The 16,787-nt window shown below is 46.9% G+C and overlaps 1 protein-coding gene across 13 annotated transcripts in view; it reads right to left on the bottom strand.

The window, feature by feature from the left end:
• The window catches only part of CELF4 (CUGBP Elav-like family member 4), an 870,333-nt gene that overhangs the window by 96,950 nt on the left and 756,596 nt on the right, over nt 1–16,787 (bottom strand). For all 13 annotated transcript variants that reach the window (XR_012084591.2, XR_013540995.1, XM_072992989.2 and 10 more), the window contains one exon: nt 13,740–13,819. Coding sequence is in view for 11 of the 13 variants with exons in the window: in XM_072992989.2 (XP_072849090.1) it covers nt 13,740–13,819 (80 nt within the window). In the remaining 2 variants the exon portion in view is untranslated. The remainder of the gene's footprint in view (nt 1–13,739; nt 13,820–16,787) is intronic.

The raw sequence follows: 16,787 nt of genomic DNA, 5'->3' as shown, positions 1-16,787 counted from the left end.
TTACTGGCTGGCTGTGCTTCCAGTCCCCATTTGGAAGTAACAGCACCTCCCATGGTCTTAAACATCTGGGCAAAAATGAATTTCGAACTTTTCTGCAACTTCCCAGGTTTGGTAGCATCCAGCTTGTTGAATGGTTCTGAAGAACTTGAATGCTCAGTCTTTTCCTTCCCCGACCTCTCCTTTTTCAAACATGTTGGGTGTCCACATGGCATTGAACTCTGCCTTTGAGGGAAAAAAAGATACTAAACTTGAAATGAAAACACTCCACATACAATTGCTGTCTTGTAGGCCAGGAGAAGAGGGACGCGGTGGCACTGTGGATTAAACTGCAGAAGCCTCTGTGCTGCAAGGTCAGAAGATCAGCAGTCGTAAGATCGAATCCACGGGACAGAGTGAGCCCCTGTCGCTTGTCCCAGCTCCTGCCAACCTAGCCGTTTGAAAGCATGTAAAAATGCGATTCGATAAATAGGTACCACTTCGGTGGGAAGGTCACAGTATTCTGTGTCTAGTCGCGCCAGCCACGTGACCATGGAAACAGTCTTCGGACAAACGCTGGCTCTATGGCTTGGAGACGGGGAGGAGCACCGCGCCCTAGAGTTGGACACGACTAGACTAAATGTCAAGGGGAACCTTTACCTTTACCTAGGCCAGGAGAACATGCTTTCCATTTCCCCTTCTCACATGTGGAAACAAGACAAAAGACAAGTTAAATCCCTGATTCCCACCTGGAGTAGATTCCAGGGAAGTTGCACTCCTCGTCTGTTGTAGAAAAACAAGAAAGGGGGTTCGTGGCACCTTAAGGATTTACACATTTATTGGAAGATTTCAGAAGGCTGAGTCCACTTCCTTAGATGCAAAGGGCATTCTGGCGCACCAGAGGTTATGCCCTTAACCTGTAAGGATTTACATCTTTGGGAACAGATCTTTATTTACAGAGGAACTAGGGCTTACTGTTACAGGGACAGCTATGGGCTATTCAGTCCAGGACCTGTTGTCGCACTCTGTGCATGACTGGGAACTATGTTTTCCTCATGATCAAATAGCATCATGAGGCTCGTGCAGTTTTGCACAGTTTCCTGGCTCCATAAGGGAATTCCTGACCTTTGGATTACAAGACGTGAGGACAGTAGTGAATGACACGATCTTTTGGAGGAGGTCAATTCATTTAGTCGCCATCTATCAAAAGTGACCCGATGGCATGTAAGAACAGCATTTGACATATCCCATGCTTTAAGGTTCCACTCCTGGAAGACAAGCAGGATAGAACTTGAAGAAATAGAACACCGTCAAGGGATCGTCGTCACAAAAGAATCCTCAACCAACTGCTGTACATTTAGCGCAAAGACCAAACGACAGGAAACAGGGGAGAAGTCTGCAAGTATCTGAAAGCCTATTAGACAAAAGATGGAGAATATTAGGAAAAACCTCATAACTGTTAGAGCAGGACGACAATGGAACTCATCACCTCGGAAGGTGGTGAGCACTCCAGCTCTGGAGACCTTCAAGAGAAATTTAGGCAACCACCTGGCAGATATCCTCTGGTTTGGATTTCTACCGTGAGCAGGGAAGTTGGACTCAATGTCCTTACAGGCCCCTTCCAGCAGAATTAATCTACACTTCTATGAAAAATCAAGAACCTCTTTGTCAATGCAACAGGAGGCCCAGAAGGTGATAAAATTGCCTTGTTGTATGCTTTAAAGTGTCAGGGACGTGGTGGCGCTGTGGGTTAAACCGCAGAAGCCTCTGTGCTGCATGATCAGAAGACCAGCCGTCAGAAGATTGAATCCATGTGACAGAGGGAGTTCCCATCGCTTGTCCCAGCTCCTGCCAACCCAGCTGTTCAAAAGCATGGAAAAATGCAAGTCGATAAATAGGTACCACCTCGGTGGGAAGGTAATGGCATTCCGTGTCTAGTCGCACTGGCCACGTGACCACGGAAACTGTCTATGGACAAATGCTGGCTCTATGGCATGGAGACGGTGATGAGCAACATGTCCTAGAGTTGGACACAACTGGACTGTCAAGGGGAACCTTTACCTTTTGTTGTTTAGTCGTTAAGTCGTGTCCGACTCTTTGTGACCCCATGGACCAGAGCATGCCAGGTCCTCCGGTCTTCCACGGCCTCCCAGAGTTGGGTCAAATTCATATTGGTCACTTCAATGACACTGTCCAGCCATCTCCTCCTCTTGCTTTCACACTTCTCCTCTTGCCTTCACTCTTTCCCAACATCAGGGTCTTTTCCAGGGAGTCTTATCTTCTCATGAAATGGCCAAAGTATTGGAGCCTCAGCTTCAGGATCAGTCCTTCCAGTGAGCACTCAGGGTTGATTTCCTTCTGAATGGATAGGTTTGTTCTCCTTGCAGTCCAGGGGACTCTCAAGAGCCTCCTCCAGCACCACAACTCAAAAGCATCCATTCTTCAGCGGTCAGCCCTCTTTATGGTCCAGCTCTCACTTCCATACATTGCTACTGGAAAAAATCATAGCTTTGACAATGTGGACCTTTGTTGGCAAGGTGATGTCTCTGCTTTTTAAGATGCTGTCTAGGTTTGTCATTGCTTTCCCCCCAAGAAGCAAGCATCTTTTAATTTCGTGGCTGCTGTCACCATCTGCAGTGATCATGGAAACCTTTACCTTTACCTATGCTTTAAAGCAGAGTCTGGAAAGCAGTCGTGTAGGAACTATAAAACTGGATTTCCTTTATCGCTGCAAGGGCTGAGCAGAACTAGAAGGCCTTCTGGGTCCTTTCAGCTTTGAGATTATATGACTGAATAAACCACTGCCATTTGTAAAGCCTTGTACGAGAGCCATTCCTTCTTTCTTGTGTCACAGCAAGAGAACGGACGCTGAGACACCAAATCTTCTAGAAGCCACCAAATAAGCACGCTGCTTCCTACATCTTTAACAATTAAAATTGCACACACTTCAATCTGAAGCCACATCAAACCAAGAAAAACTGAAACTGCCGGCCAGGTCTTGGAGGGTTCAAGTCAAGACATGAGCCGTTGGGCTTCAGTACCTCTGAACTGGGCAGGTGAGGGAGATGAAGTGGCCATGGTGGAAAAGCATCTTTACCCATTAAAATTAGGCAGAACCACTCTGCGAGCTTAAAAAATTCAGTCGTCTCTGGCGGAAAGTAATTACTGCGGCTTGCAGTGACAGCCAGTAAGAAATGGAGATTGGGGAGGAAACTTAAATCAAACCATTCTGGAAATAAATTATAACTCTGGAAGCCCCTCTGAGCACCTCTTAGTATTTTAATGTCCCCTGAAGAGCCCCATAAGCAAGCAGGATGTGACCACCGCAGGCTACCTCCATCTGGATGAATGTCCAGCCTCACAATGAACTCTGAGACGGTGAGTAATTTTGCCTCCCGGCGACTTTCCGTGCTTATCTTTCGGGCAAGACTTTGCGGCCAGATCCTCTACTCCCCCCCCCCCCCGGTCTTTGCTACATGGAAGAGTGGTGGGTGGGGGCAAAGGAGAAAGCTGGGGTTCTTTGCCATTTTAGAGGTAGAGCACGGTAGCGTAGCGACTAGCAAAGGCAGTAAAAATCAGTCAGGAGACTGGCAGTAAAGCGAAAAAAGGAAATGTACTATTTATTAACTCAGGAAAACTGAGGTAAGGATAGAACAGAAGAAAAGGTCACTAAACTGATGCAGTGAAAGCAAAGTATGCTGTTTATATATGCCCCACAGTGCTTGAAGCTCTCTCTGGGTGGTTTATAATTTAATTATGCAGGCTACACATTGTCTCCCCGGCAAGCTGGGTACTCAATTTACTGACCTCAGAACGATGGGAAGTTGAGTCAACCTTGAGCTAGCTACCTGAACCTGTTGGGACTGAAGTCAGGTTGTGGGCAGAGTCTTGACTGCAGGACTGCAGTTTAGCCAATGGCCCACAAGAAGCCCCCATGCCTGCCTTCCATAGGTACAGGGCTGTTTTCAGGTGCCACAGGGGCTCTTATGGGCTTTTACCTGCCCTATAAAATGGAGAAGCAAGGAAGAACAAGAAGCGAGCTGAGATAGAGGAGGAGGAAGGCAGCCTAACGGTAGCAATCTAAATATAGATTTAGGAAAAAGATGGAGAAAAACACACCTGGCTTGCTGTCGGCCTCTTTCCTTTCCATTTCCGCAGAACACCTGCGACACGGAACGATGTTCTCTTCCAACAGGAAAGGGGGGGAAACAACCTTCCATTTATCCGGCGAAACATGCCTACATTTTTCATCTTGTTTATATTTAAATGCATTCATGCTTTTTCCCCGTGTAATACTAGAAACACTTTGCTGTGTCTTCATATTAATTATGCAGCTTTGTGTCCCTCCAAAGCGCCAGGGCCGGGAGCATTAAAGTTTCAAAATATCACTCCTCCCGCGGGCCGCCATGCGAATTCACGCTGATTCTGCAGGGTCCCAGCTGGTCTGGTTTGTCCTGACTATCACCCTGTGCAAATTGAACTTCCCACTTTTGTGCGCTTTCCCTTACTGCTTCGCTCCCGTGATGTGTCCTGGATGCAACTGTTGGCGCCCTAGAGCATCTGTTTTGGGCAGAAGGCAGAGAAAAAGCGCCAGAGCAAATGTTGAGCAAATGGAGGTGAGGAGATCTCATCAGGATGCATTTTATGTCCCACAGGGCCTACCCTGTAACCTTGATATCCGCCCGGAGGCCTCGAGGGCGGTGGAGGAATCATAGAGAGCTGCCTTATGTTGAGTTCCACCATCGGTGCATCTAGTCCAGTAACGTCCGCTCTGACTGGCAGAGGCAGCTTTCTAAAATTTCAGAGAGGATTCTGGAAATCTGTCTGGAAACCCCTCATCTTCCCCAGCCGTCCCCTTTCCAGGCACTAACCCAGATGGACCCTGTTAAGCTTCGGAATAATCAGCTGAGAGCAGCAATAATGGAACTGCAACTGGACAAAAGCCCGCAACAAAGATCTGAGTTTCACAGAACAGTTCAATCCATGGCCACATAATGTGGCTGCAGACTGAAGGTGGTGGCGAAGACGGAAGTGCGCCACTGCTTCTTTTCTGGAACCAGAGGAGATTGGGTGTGTTTGGGGGTGGCATGAGGAAAGAAGGGTCAACCACCAGCTTTTGGTCTTTCCTGGGACAGAAAAAGACACCACATTTTTTCCCATTTTGCAGAAAAATATCTTGACCTGGCGCTGACCAAGTCCTTTACCTTCTACCTACATGGAATGAAATTCCATAAAAAATGATGCACCTTTGTTGTTGTTGATGATGATGGTGGTGGGAGGAGATACTAGAATGAAGTCCACCATTATGGCCTTCTGTCATTACATTCAAGTAGAAACTTCTTGCCCTTCAGTGCTGTGGGAGACATTTGTAATAAAGGAGAAAGAGGAGTCGAAACAAGACCTCGGGCAGGAGTTGGCGAGATCTACCCGAAGGACAGCAAATTCTTATTGTCTACAAGAAAGCCTGGGTTTTCCAGGGGAAGGCTGGGGAAGCAGCTAATCCTGTGCCGTAGAATCACCTTCCTTTCCTGCCAAATTGGAATGAACCAGATTTGCAGGACATTGCTTTAAGGTTGTTTGCTACTGTGCAGCCATCCATCAGTACTTTCAGAGCAAACCATCCAAATACAGTGGGGTCTCTACTTAAGAACTTAATCCGTATTGGAAGGTGGTTCTCAAGTTGAAAAGTTCTTATGTTGAATCTGCATTTCCCATAGGAATGCATTGAAAACCATTTAATCCGTATCTGCTCTTTTCCGTCCATAGAAACTACAGTGGAACCTCTACTTAAGAACTTAATCCGTTTTGGAATGGTGTTCTTAAGTTGAAACGTTCTTAAGTTGAAGCAAAATTTCCCATAGGAATGGACTGAAAACCAATTAATCCGTTCTGGCTGTTTTTTTGTTATGTAGAGGTGCGTTCGTACATTGAAGCATTAGTTCCCATAGGAACTAATGCAAAGCTGGTTAATACGTATTCTACCACTAGGGGGAGAATTTTTTTTAACCTAAGATGACCTAAGGCTAAAAAAAGAGCAGGAAAGGTTTTTTTTCCTGTTCTATCTTGGATTTCTGTTCTCAAGTAGAAGCAAAATTTAGCAAATGGAGCTGTTCTTAAGTTGGATTGTTCTTAAGTAGGGACGTTCTTAAGTAGAGACCCCACTGTACTGTAAATGCAGGCAGATGACAGGTGAAGACTGGGGCAAAGCAAGATGTAAGTTACCTACCGGGCCTGGGAATTCAGAAGTTTCGTTATGGAGTGATTGTGCTGAAGGAGAGCTTTCTGGATGAACTATCAGAAAGATGAAGAAGTGGGGTCCCGGATCAAATCAAACCTGAACTTACTTTGGAGAAAAAAAAAGTTGAAACCGAGGCTGTCCTACTTTGGGCACATCATGAGAAGGCAGGGTTCTCTGGAAAAGACAATAATGTTGGGAAAAGTGGAAGTCAGTGGGGAAAGAGGAAAACCCAACTGACTCTCTAAAGGAAGCCACAAGCTTGAGTTTACAAGAGCTGAGCCGGGCAGCTGAGGATGGCATATCTTGTTCATAGAGTTGCCATAGGTTGGAGTTGACTTGATGGACTATAACAATGATAACCATTATGGAGCTGAGTCAAGGAAAGGAGGTGAAGTGAGGGAACAGGAGTCGATAGTCGCTGTTGATATTTAGGGCTAGTCTCTGGAATCAGTGGCACAGACACACAGACTCTGCTTTCTTTCTTTCATTCTTTTTGTCCGCTGCTTTGTTTAGTGTGTGTTCCTGTATCTCTTTGACAAACCACATGTCACTGGAGTGAAACTACCATCTAAATAAACTCTGCAAATGGTAACAAGAACAGCAGCACAAGACGTGAACTCGCGTCCGACGCCGCCGAATTAGGACAGCACGCATTTCCTCCATCTTCCTTTTGCACAGCAAAGTCAGCAAACAGAAAACATTCCTCTCGTTGAAGGCACCCTCCATTTGGTTATCTGGACTGGACCATCAGCCCTGACCGATCCATGCTCACAAAACCTTGTGCCAGCCAGGGGCCCTCTGTGGGTAATGCACTTCCCCTTTGGCGGGGCATCTCATGAGAAGAGAAGACGCCCTAGAAAAGACCCTGATGTTGGGAAAGTGTGAAAGAAAGAGGAGAAGAGGACGACAGAGGACGAGATGGCTGGACAGGGTCACCGAAGCGACCAACATGAATTTGACACAACTCCGGGAGGCAGTGGAGGATAGGAGGGCCTGGCGTGCTCTGGTCCATGGGGTCATGAAGAGTCGGACACAATTAAAAGACTAAACAACAACAACAACAAAAACCTCCTCAACCCCTCCCTCCTCCCTGTGCACGCCTGCATGAGTTGTTGCCCTCTTGTTGGGCCACGATACGGCCAACAGAGCCACTTGGCTCTGTTTCGTTTTTTGGCAAGGTTGACTTAATGCCTGCCATTGGTTCTCCGGCAATTATCCCATTTGCAGGGAATGGATTTGGCTGCGATGGAAGACATTGGACAGGGAAGGAAACAGAGAGAGGCAGACAAAGGGAAAAAGAGAGAGAGAGAGAAAGAAGGGAGAAAAAATTCCTGTGAAGTCTCCCTGGGCCTTTGAGCTGTCCTGCCAGATGCCTGCGCTGTTCCCGAGATGTGACTAGAGAGGAAAAGCAGCTCCGATGAGGTCTTTATGCCCCAAAAGGCTGTCTTGGAAGCTGGGATGATTCATACCCCCTGTCAAGCGCCCGGGCTGCCTAGCTTTCTATTCTGGGGCTCCAGAACATCTGATTTATTAGTTCATTTATGGAACCGATGGGAGGGGGGAGGGAGGGAGGGAAGGAAGGAGAGAGAAAGTTGTCCGATGGATTAGCAAAAATACATAGACCTGGGTGCACGCACTCGCCGACAGGTCTAGAGATCAGGCACGAGGAGGCCAGTGATTGTGAGATGAGGAGGTGGGCCAGTGGTGATGGTCCAGGGATACGGTGGAGCCGAGAGGAATGAAAGATTCACTCAGACCTTGAACAGCGACCGGGAAGAGGGGGCACTAAATCATGCGAAAGAAAGGAAAAGAAAGCCAGGGACTTTTTCCTCACAAAGCATGTTGTTAGCCTGTGGAATTTGCTGCCCAGAAATATTTGAAAAAAAGAAATTGGAGGAATTTTCAGAGCAGGGCTGTTTGGATCAGGTGGCATGGCCAAAGGGAGCCTCTATAGTTGAGGGCAGTCTACCCCAGAGCTGTGAGGAAGAGTCCCACTTTGGACTGCAACTCCTAGAATCCCACCATTGGCCATCCTGACAAGGGGATAAGGAGTTTGTAGTCCAAAAAAAAGAGAGAGAGAGAGAGAGAGAGAGATATTTTCCAAGCTCTAGGAGATCTCCTGTTTACAGTCGGGTGGGGGCAGCAAAGGGGGAAATCAGTTCTCCTCCCACAACGCCTGCTGGCTTTCTAGAAAAATCTCAGCCGTCTCGGAAAGAGGATGCAGGACCAGGCAGGCCCTCTTTTCCCAGGCCAGATGTTTTGCTCTCTTCTGTAATCCTTATTTTGTTTTGACTCCATTTTATTTTATTTTCCAAAGCCGTCGTAGTTAATGACCATCAGTACAAACATCTGGCTATTAATTTGATGTCGCTCCTATAGAGTGAGGAGGAAAGAGCTTCCCTTGTCGGCCTGGCTGCTCTGCAAACTGGCTCCGTTCGAGGAGAGAGGAGCACAAGCGTTATGCTAAATATAACCGCGGCCACCATAACAGCAGCGGCAATCATGTCTTCTTGCTGGTGCCGCTCCTGTTACTGTGTCTGCTGTTGAGTCAATATCCATCCTTAATCATCCCAAAGTGCAGGGCACACAAGAATGGGCTCCAGTTACAGGAAGCCAGATAAAAGGCTGACTACCAGGAAAAACTTCCTGACTGTTAGAGCAGTACGGCAATGGAAGTCGTGACCATTGGAAAGTGTTGAGCGCTTCAGCATTGGAGGCATTCAAGTGAAAATCGGACCACCCTCTGTCAGATCTGCTTGGATTTGGAGTCCCGCCTTGAACAGGAGGTTGGACTTGATGACCTTAGAGGCCCCTTCCAACTCTATGATTCTATGTAGTTTGACTCTATTAGTGGTTCCCAGTGCAACAATAAGAGTCATTTATTTCTCCCTCCCGGATGTCTCTTCATACCGCAGGTTAAGGCAAACTGGGCAAGTTGAATGATCATTCAACTTGCCCAACTTGATCATAGTGGGGACCTCATTGCCCGTAGGGAGAGGTGATGTTGCCCTGGCTAGGATTTTGCAGAGGCCGTAGGACAGAGGTGAGAATGGAAAAAGAGAGAGAGAGAGAGAGAGAGAGAGAGAGAGAAGGAAAGTTTCTCTTCTGAAAGCAACAATCCAATTTGAGAACAATCCCTTCTGGTGAAGAACAGTGACAGAGGCTGCTCTGTTCCTGTTAATTTTCGCGGCGCAGCTGTCAGCAGGTCTGTAAATAGCACGCCGAAAAGCCAACACTTTCCCATCCACACATCAACTGTTCAATTAACAGAAGAAGGATACATAAAGTGTGCCACCGCCTTTGATGCTTCCCGGCAATTTATGAAAGTGTACACAAATCTAATTACAAGCCCCACTGCTTTCCATTTACATGGTGCCTCTCGAGTTTGGAGCTGTTTATATCAAAATAATTGTTAAAAAATATATCCAGGATGATCTACAGCGCTGGGGCCCCTGTGACCGCCAAGGACCTCCACTGTGATCCCCCCCCGCCCCCTTCCATCAAGTTTCAGCCAATTTGGCAATAGGGTTCCATGGACAGCGGATGGGATCTCCCCACTCCCCTTGTGTGCCTTGTGGGCGACAACTTCCTTGAGACCACATGTTGTTTGTGTTCCTGGGCCAACCGTTCCAAAACTTGTGTCCAGGGAACTTGGGACTGTTTGAGCATGGAACCCATGACCTCAGGAAGGTGGGGAGCGCTCTAAGGCTGGAGGCGTTCAAGAGAAACCTGGACCAACCATCTGTCAAATCTGCTTGGATTGGGATTCCTGCCTTGAGCAGGAAGTTGGACTGGATGGCTTTTCCAGGCTCCTTCCAACTCAGTTATTCTATGACTTACAGCAGGGGTGTCCAAACTTTCACCTTCCCTGGGCCACATTAGAAGATGAAAATTTGGTTTGGGCTGCACATGCATTTGGTCTGGGTTGCATGGGGGGGGGCAGCCCTAGCCGTCCTCCGCAGCCCCGCTCCAAGCACGCTTACCGGCAGCTGCGATCTCAGACAGCAGAGGCTGCCAGCTTTGACTCCGGTAGCTTTATGGGGCCGGGAGGGGGTCCACCTATTGACGGGGACGGCGCAATGCAGTCATGCAGCCCTCCCTGTCCCCTCCCCTCCCACTCCTTCCTTCCTTCCCTCTCTCCCACTCTACTGTTGTGACATGTCCCGGCCACATTCTGCCCACAAGCGCCAGCAGTGTAACTTGAAACTTTGGAATTTCTTTAAAAATAAAAAATTGCACTGGGTCGCATTACGAGATGACCTGGGCCACATGCGGCCCTCGGGCCGCGGGTTGGACAAGCCTGACTTACAGCATCGTAAACCATCCAGCTGGCATGGCTATCGGCCATACGGGCTAGGAGGCTGTGGGAACTGTCCACAGAAAAGGAGCCACTGGGGCTCTAAGGAAGCTCAAAATTGTCCTCCTTGTGCCATGAAACAGTAAAGCACTTTGTGATGGGTTCGAGAAGAAAAGGAGAACATCATTTGCACAAACAAAGAAAATGCCGGGTTAAATAACGCTTTACCAAAAGCCACACCAAGGCACCATCTGATGATAGCTATTGCTTACGTACATGGATTTTTAAGGATTAGGAGCCTCGGGGGCTGTTTGCCTCATTTTGAACAATCAACCCATCCTTTCATGCTTGATGGTGTATTTGTGCTTTGCTTCTCACAGTCAAAGGGCATTAAGGCCTAATTCAGAGATGCTTTGCTCAAATGACTCCGACACTGATGAGAAAACTCTTTTTGCTTTTGCTCCCACTCTCGCCTGGAGGCAAAGAATCTTGCAGGTCCTGAAAGCGCTTTGGTCGAAGTGGCTTCTTGACTTGAGTCTGTCAGTAAGAACGAAGAAACCAGCAAGAATTTTTTTTTACGTCCTTAGCACTCACACCGAGTTCGGAGCAAAGAAGAACAGATACAAAGAAGATCAGTACTTGACATCAGTTTTAGCAACTTGAACATGTTCTCTGTTAACTTGAAATATAAATTTTAAGATCCATTCTGCAGAATGAGTAAAAAGTGCAATATGCCATTTTTTACAGGTAAGAATTCCACTACTCCAGCCTTGGCGAAACATTCAAACATGGAGTGGACCGATCACAATCTGAAACAAATAATCCTGGAGAAAGCTGGGTCATGTAATTCTTCTGTATGTAAAACCTGAGACTGATTCTGCTAAATGCGAAGCTCCTCCCAAAGAATAATCCAATTTAATCCTATCATTATCTTTTATTTTTCTTGTATTATAAATTCTTTTCCCCCCTTCCCTTTTCGGCCATGGTGATTAGAATATTCTGGGAGCTGTCATTCAAATGAGACCAATTCCCAAACTGACGTTGCCTTGTCACACGTCACAACCCATCTAGCTCAATGGGACTGACTCAGACCCAACAGTACTGTCTTTTTCCGTGTATAAGACTATACTTTTGTCTAAAATCTTTAGAATAAAAATTGATGGTCGTCTTATACATGGAAGTAAGCTGAGGAGAGAACAAAAAGAAGTGGAGGGGAAAGCAGGGATCAAAGTGATTCTGCAGCGCTTATATCCCTTTTCCCCTACACTTGCTAAGCCCCACTTAGATTTCTTAATTTTGGATTAGAAAAGTGGGGGCGTCTTATACATGGGGGTGTCTTATACACGGCAAAATACAGTGCCTCTGCAAGATCTCTCCGACGGCGCCCTACCTGGAGATGCAGGAGGCAAAAACAATGAAGGTCTGCATGCAAGAGATACTGGCTGCCACTCAGGTGTAGACACCCTGCTCTATTGACTCCGCATTGCAACTCCTACGTCCTTGAGCTACAGATGGCAGGCCTGTCCATGGTTGGGTGTAAAGCAACCTGGTCTCCATCAAGAGGAAAGTGGGACAGGAGAAGAGAAGAAAACTTTAATCAAACCAAGCTCCTTTGTTTTTTGGGAAACTGTTAGGCAGCATATGCTATGGGTGAAGAGGAGGCCACAGTGGAGCAATAATCCTAACAGCTGTGGAGGAACCAGAGCCTACGATAGGAGCAAATGGCCTGAGATCTGACAGGAATGATGATGAATGCCCTGTGAGGATGAGACACATGACTGCCAAAACTGGCTGAATAAATGGAGGAACTTTTCTGCTGGCATAGCAGCAGAAAGAGGCAGGCAGGCAGGAGAAAAGATGTGGAGATGCCCCCTTCTGCTCAGAATGAACACCCTCAGAGAGGACAACAAAAATTGGTTGTAACCATTGCCCTCTGAAGTACTGGACTTGGGAAAGCAGAGAAACCTGGCCATTCTCTTGGTTTATGTTGAGACCTGGGATGTGAAGACATCTGGCTAAATTACTCTGCGATCACGTGAAGACAGATCATTGAGAATTTGTTAATTGACACCCTATTTCTAAAGCACAGTGATGAGACGTCAAACCATGTGTCCTCCCTGACATGCCTGCAATTCATGAAAAACATCTCTGTGGAAAACAAATAAAGCTGGGATGATTTGCACAGTCCCTCCTCTAAGCAGAACCATCTCAAAAATTGGCAACGATAAGCCAACCTATCTCCAGAAGAGTCCAGGTTGGAAGCAGGTACCAATTTGTGCACGGACAGGATTGGGAGGCAATACAGATCCCGAAGTACGAGCTTTCTTAGGACACCAAATTATCCAAAGAGAAGAAGAGAAGAAAGGAAAGGAAAAAAAGGAGAAGGCATACTTTCAAAAGTCCTTCCAAACTCATTGACCTGGGTGTTGCAAAACTTGGGAAGGAGGGGAAGGGAAAGTAGACATGTCAACATTTCACCCATCCAGACGTTCACCAAGAGAATTGGACTTACTTCGGCTCCGAACCAGAAATTGCAAAAATCTGGAGACCCATCCTGAAGGGGGATGTTAGGAATGTTTAGCTTAAAAAACCAGTTGTCTCTCTTTCACAAGGCTATTGCAAGAAATACAGCTAGCCAATGCCTGTGAAACACGATGCAAATGTTACATGATGATTATTTCTACCAGTGGAACCCAAAACTTTCCCTTGGTTCTTACTCGCTGAAGCGTAGATAAAGAGCAACACCTCCAGGAGATCCACCAATAATCATTGCTTGAAAAGACCCTATGATTGGTAGGCATGCAGTCCTTTTCACTGGACTACAAATACCATCGTGCTCTGTTCAGGGAGTTCTGCCTACCTTATAGACACCTCAGTGTGGCTCACCTGGGAGAAAAGGCCTAAACTGCAAGGCTTTGAGGCCGAGCTAGACTTAGGTCTGCTCAAACTTCCTGCTCAGGAAAAAAAGCCAGCACCTGAGCAGGAAGAGGAAGTTTGCATGGAGCGAGCTTCCTTCTGTGACTTGCACCTCAGATCCTTCCCATTTAGGCCTTTCCCCCAGGCGAGTCACACAGGTGTCTGTGAGGTAGAGGTAGAACTTCCAAGGTGGGGAATTGTGGTCTTTGCAGTCCTGAAAAGCCAAAACTTGGCACAGGGCTGTTATTTTTGCACCGTTGGGTCCGCGGTAGGGTTAGCTGAGCCGCCCATCGAAAAAAGGAGGGTACTCACTGGCATGGTCTGGCTTCCGTGCAAAGCGTTGATGGCTGCCTGGGCTTCCGCATGGGACGAATACTTGACAAACGCGCACCCTGTAAGGAGAGAGAGAAAGAAAGATAGGACAGATTGAGAGTGTGGCTCAAGTGGCTTGGAAATAACCAGGGTTTAGAAAAGTTTCTTTTTTTGAGGGGGGGACTTCTGGAAAGTACCACCCCCTCCCCCAATGAGCTTTCCAGCAGAATCAATCCTTTAATATGCCTTGCAACTTGGCTCGGAGGCCATTCAGAAAGCGGTCACTAGCTCTGCCCTGTCTTCTCCTTAGAACAATGCTGGAAATGGTGTGAACGCCACTGATCCCTGCAAAGCCTCACCAGAGAGAGAGAGAGAAAAGAAGAAGTCAAATTCTAGTCCTCATTGTTGCAGAGATCAAAAGCAGGATGATAAAGGGAAGGAGGCAGGGATGATAGACACAGCTCCGGATGCTCTGCTTTTCAACCATTGCTGTCTGCACTTTGATGCCCTTTAGAATGGAAGCTTGTGAGGTTGGCTTTTCTTTTTTAAAAAATTCCCCCACCTGTGAATGCAACTTTTTTCAAAGTTGCTCAACCGGCTGCTGCCTCGGAGACTCTGGCAGGTGTGTCTGTTGCCTCTCACAACTGGCGGAACAAAGCGCTGTATCTGCGGGTGGCCATATGGGATGGGCTGGCAGCTTGCGCCAGATGGAGCCGGGCGGGTGTGGCACCCTCCTCACCTGCCGTGCATGTGTGCGAGCACAAGCGCATGGCCGGAGCTGACAGGTGTCTCAGCCAATGGGCCTGAGCGGATCGGCCGTTCTTTTATATTTGACTGCGATACTACTGTGACTTTATTGTATATGCTTTTCATCTATATTGTAACATACCTCGAGGGCCCTTGGAGCAGAAAGCTGGGATATAAATCCGCTAAATAAATAAATAAGTGCCTCGTTCCTCCCAGATAAAATGGAGCAAGGAAAGCGTGTTCCTTAATTCTAGGACCATTTCATATTCCTTGGTAATAACAGATTTTCTCTGAATGCTACGGCGTTCGTCAATTATTTCTTATTTGCATCTGATTTCCCTTATGCTGCATGCTTTATTTCCAGTACCGGAAAAACCCGTGCGCATGAATTAACAGGCTTTCTGGCCCTGGTTCATACACCACAGAAGGCATGATTATGAGGGGCCCGGAAATAGCAACCCACCCTGTAGGGTTGACAGATGTTATGATGTTCTAATGGGAAGGAGGAAGAGAAGTTTTCTGTGATTCTCCAAAGCTGCTTTTCTAAGCTCTGAGATTATGTGGGGTAAGGGTGGGCCCCTTTTGGTTTTTGAGCTCAATCTTGAGTTTTAGGGGCAGATAATTGCGGGAAAAGTTGTGAAGTTCTGAGTGAACTTCCATGTAACTCCTGCTGGTCCTGTAAGCGGGGTTGCAGTCCTACTGAGATTCCCTCAGGCTTCATGGGGATCGCACTCTGTGTGCGCACCTGTTGATACTTGTGCATGCCAGAGATTGCATTGTTTGTTGCCTGTTTGAGGCTGTGTGTGTGACTATCCCGTTGTGCGGAAGAAAGCAACAGTGCTGCTAACACGCGGGGTGAAAATGAGGAAGATCTTGGCCAGAGTTTTCTGAAATGTTCCAGGCCATTTTCTCAATGTTTCTTTTTGACTTATTCAGGATCAGTTTCTAACCAACCCAACCCAATGCAACGTAACCCAGTCCAACCCAACCCAACCCAACCCAATGTAACCCAACCCAACCCAACCAAAAACACACCACCTCCAGCCAGATCCTCAGGTGGTGCCTGCTGTCTTGCCCGTCTCTACGACACAGTTGGAATGTTATCCTGGGTTTTTCTATCACAAAGAGGTCATGCAAGTGGGAGCAGTTTTTCTGAGGGGGAGTCAGGTGTCTTCCTCCTTCTCAGTATCATCTAGCCATACCTGGAAGTGTCATGGGTTGAACTGGAGAGCTTCTGCATACGAAGCCTTTGCTTTACCTATTTATTTATTTATTTATTTATTTATTTATTTATTTATTTATTTATTTATTTATTTATTTATTTATTTGATTTTTACCCCGCCCCTCTAGACCATGTCTACTTGGGCGGCTATTTCCTGATGGTCTCCCATCCTTCCACGAAGCAGATCTTGCCCTGCTCAGCTTACACAAATCATAGGGGGCTTTGAGATACCTGAGGGTGATAGAGAGTGGCCAGCTCTCATGCTTCGTCCCTAAGACTCAGGTCTGAAGGTTTATTCTCCAGGTCTTAGGCTTCTGCCCTGAACTCTCAAGGCATGGGATGCTGTAGACCATAGCAAGATTTGGGGGTTCCTCCTTTTAACATCTCTGCACATCAGCCAGAGATGTCCCGGTTGATCCACATGTGCCATTGTGGTTTTGAAAACATGGCTCCTTTTTTTCCTTCTAAGAACACACTCTCTTATTTATTTATTTATTTATTTATTTAATTTATATCCCGCCTATCTAGTCCAATGGACTACTCTAGGCAGCCAACAACAAGGATAAAATACAACAACAAGGATAAAATTTTAGCCTATTGGCTAAAATTCTACAGATATTCATGGACACACAAGAACAATTGAAGTCACTATGGCTCATTGTAGCTAAATGACCAGACGCCAGAGGCAGGGCAGGAGCTCAATCAGGTGCACAGTCATAATGACCATCACGTGAATAGCACCTCGTTAAATGCCGGGAGAAACTTCTGCAACTCGTCTTATACGGCCGAGAGGATTCTGGGCAGGGCGAGCCATGGACTTCAGCCTGCAAATATTTCCCCCAGAGACTCTGGAGGGTAGTCTCTTGAGAACACAATGTCACATCTCTTTGAATACATCACTGGCTGTCTGTGTGGCTTTCCAATCATGTCCCCATACCATGCCATTCTGCCATTATGGTTGAAGTATCCACCTTCCGTGATATCACCAATGATCCCCGCCCGGATAGTGTAGAGACTTCCGATTTTGGGCCTGGAAATCTCAAAGACTGGGATGAAGACTGGTGAAACCTAGGTATGGT

The sequence above is a fragment of the Pogona vitticeps genome, chromosome 2 (assembly GCF_051106095.1).
Source record: "Pogona vitticeps strain Pit_001003342236 chromosome 2, PviZW2.1, whole genome shotgun sequence".
In the NCBI taxonomy this organism is placed as follows: Eukaryota; Metazoa; Chordata; class Lepidosauria; order Squamata; family Agamidae; genus Pogona; species Pogona vitticeps.
The sequence above is the reverse complement of the archived record's forward strand: the minus strand, read 5'-3'. Positions and strand labels throughout refer to the sequence as shown.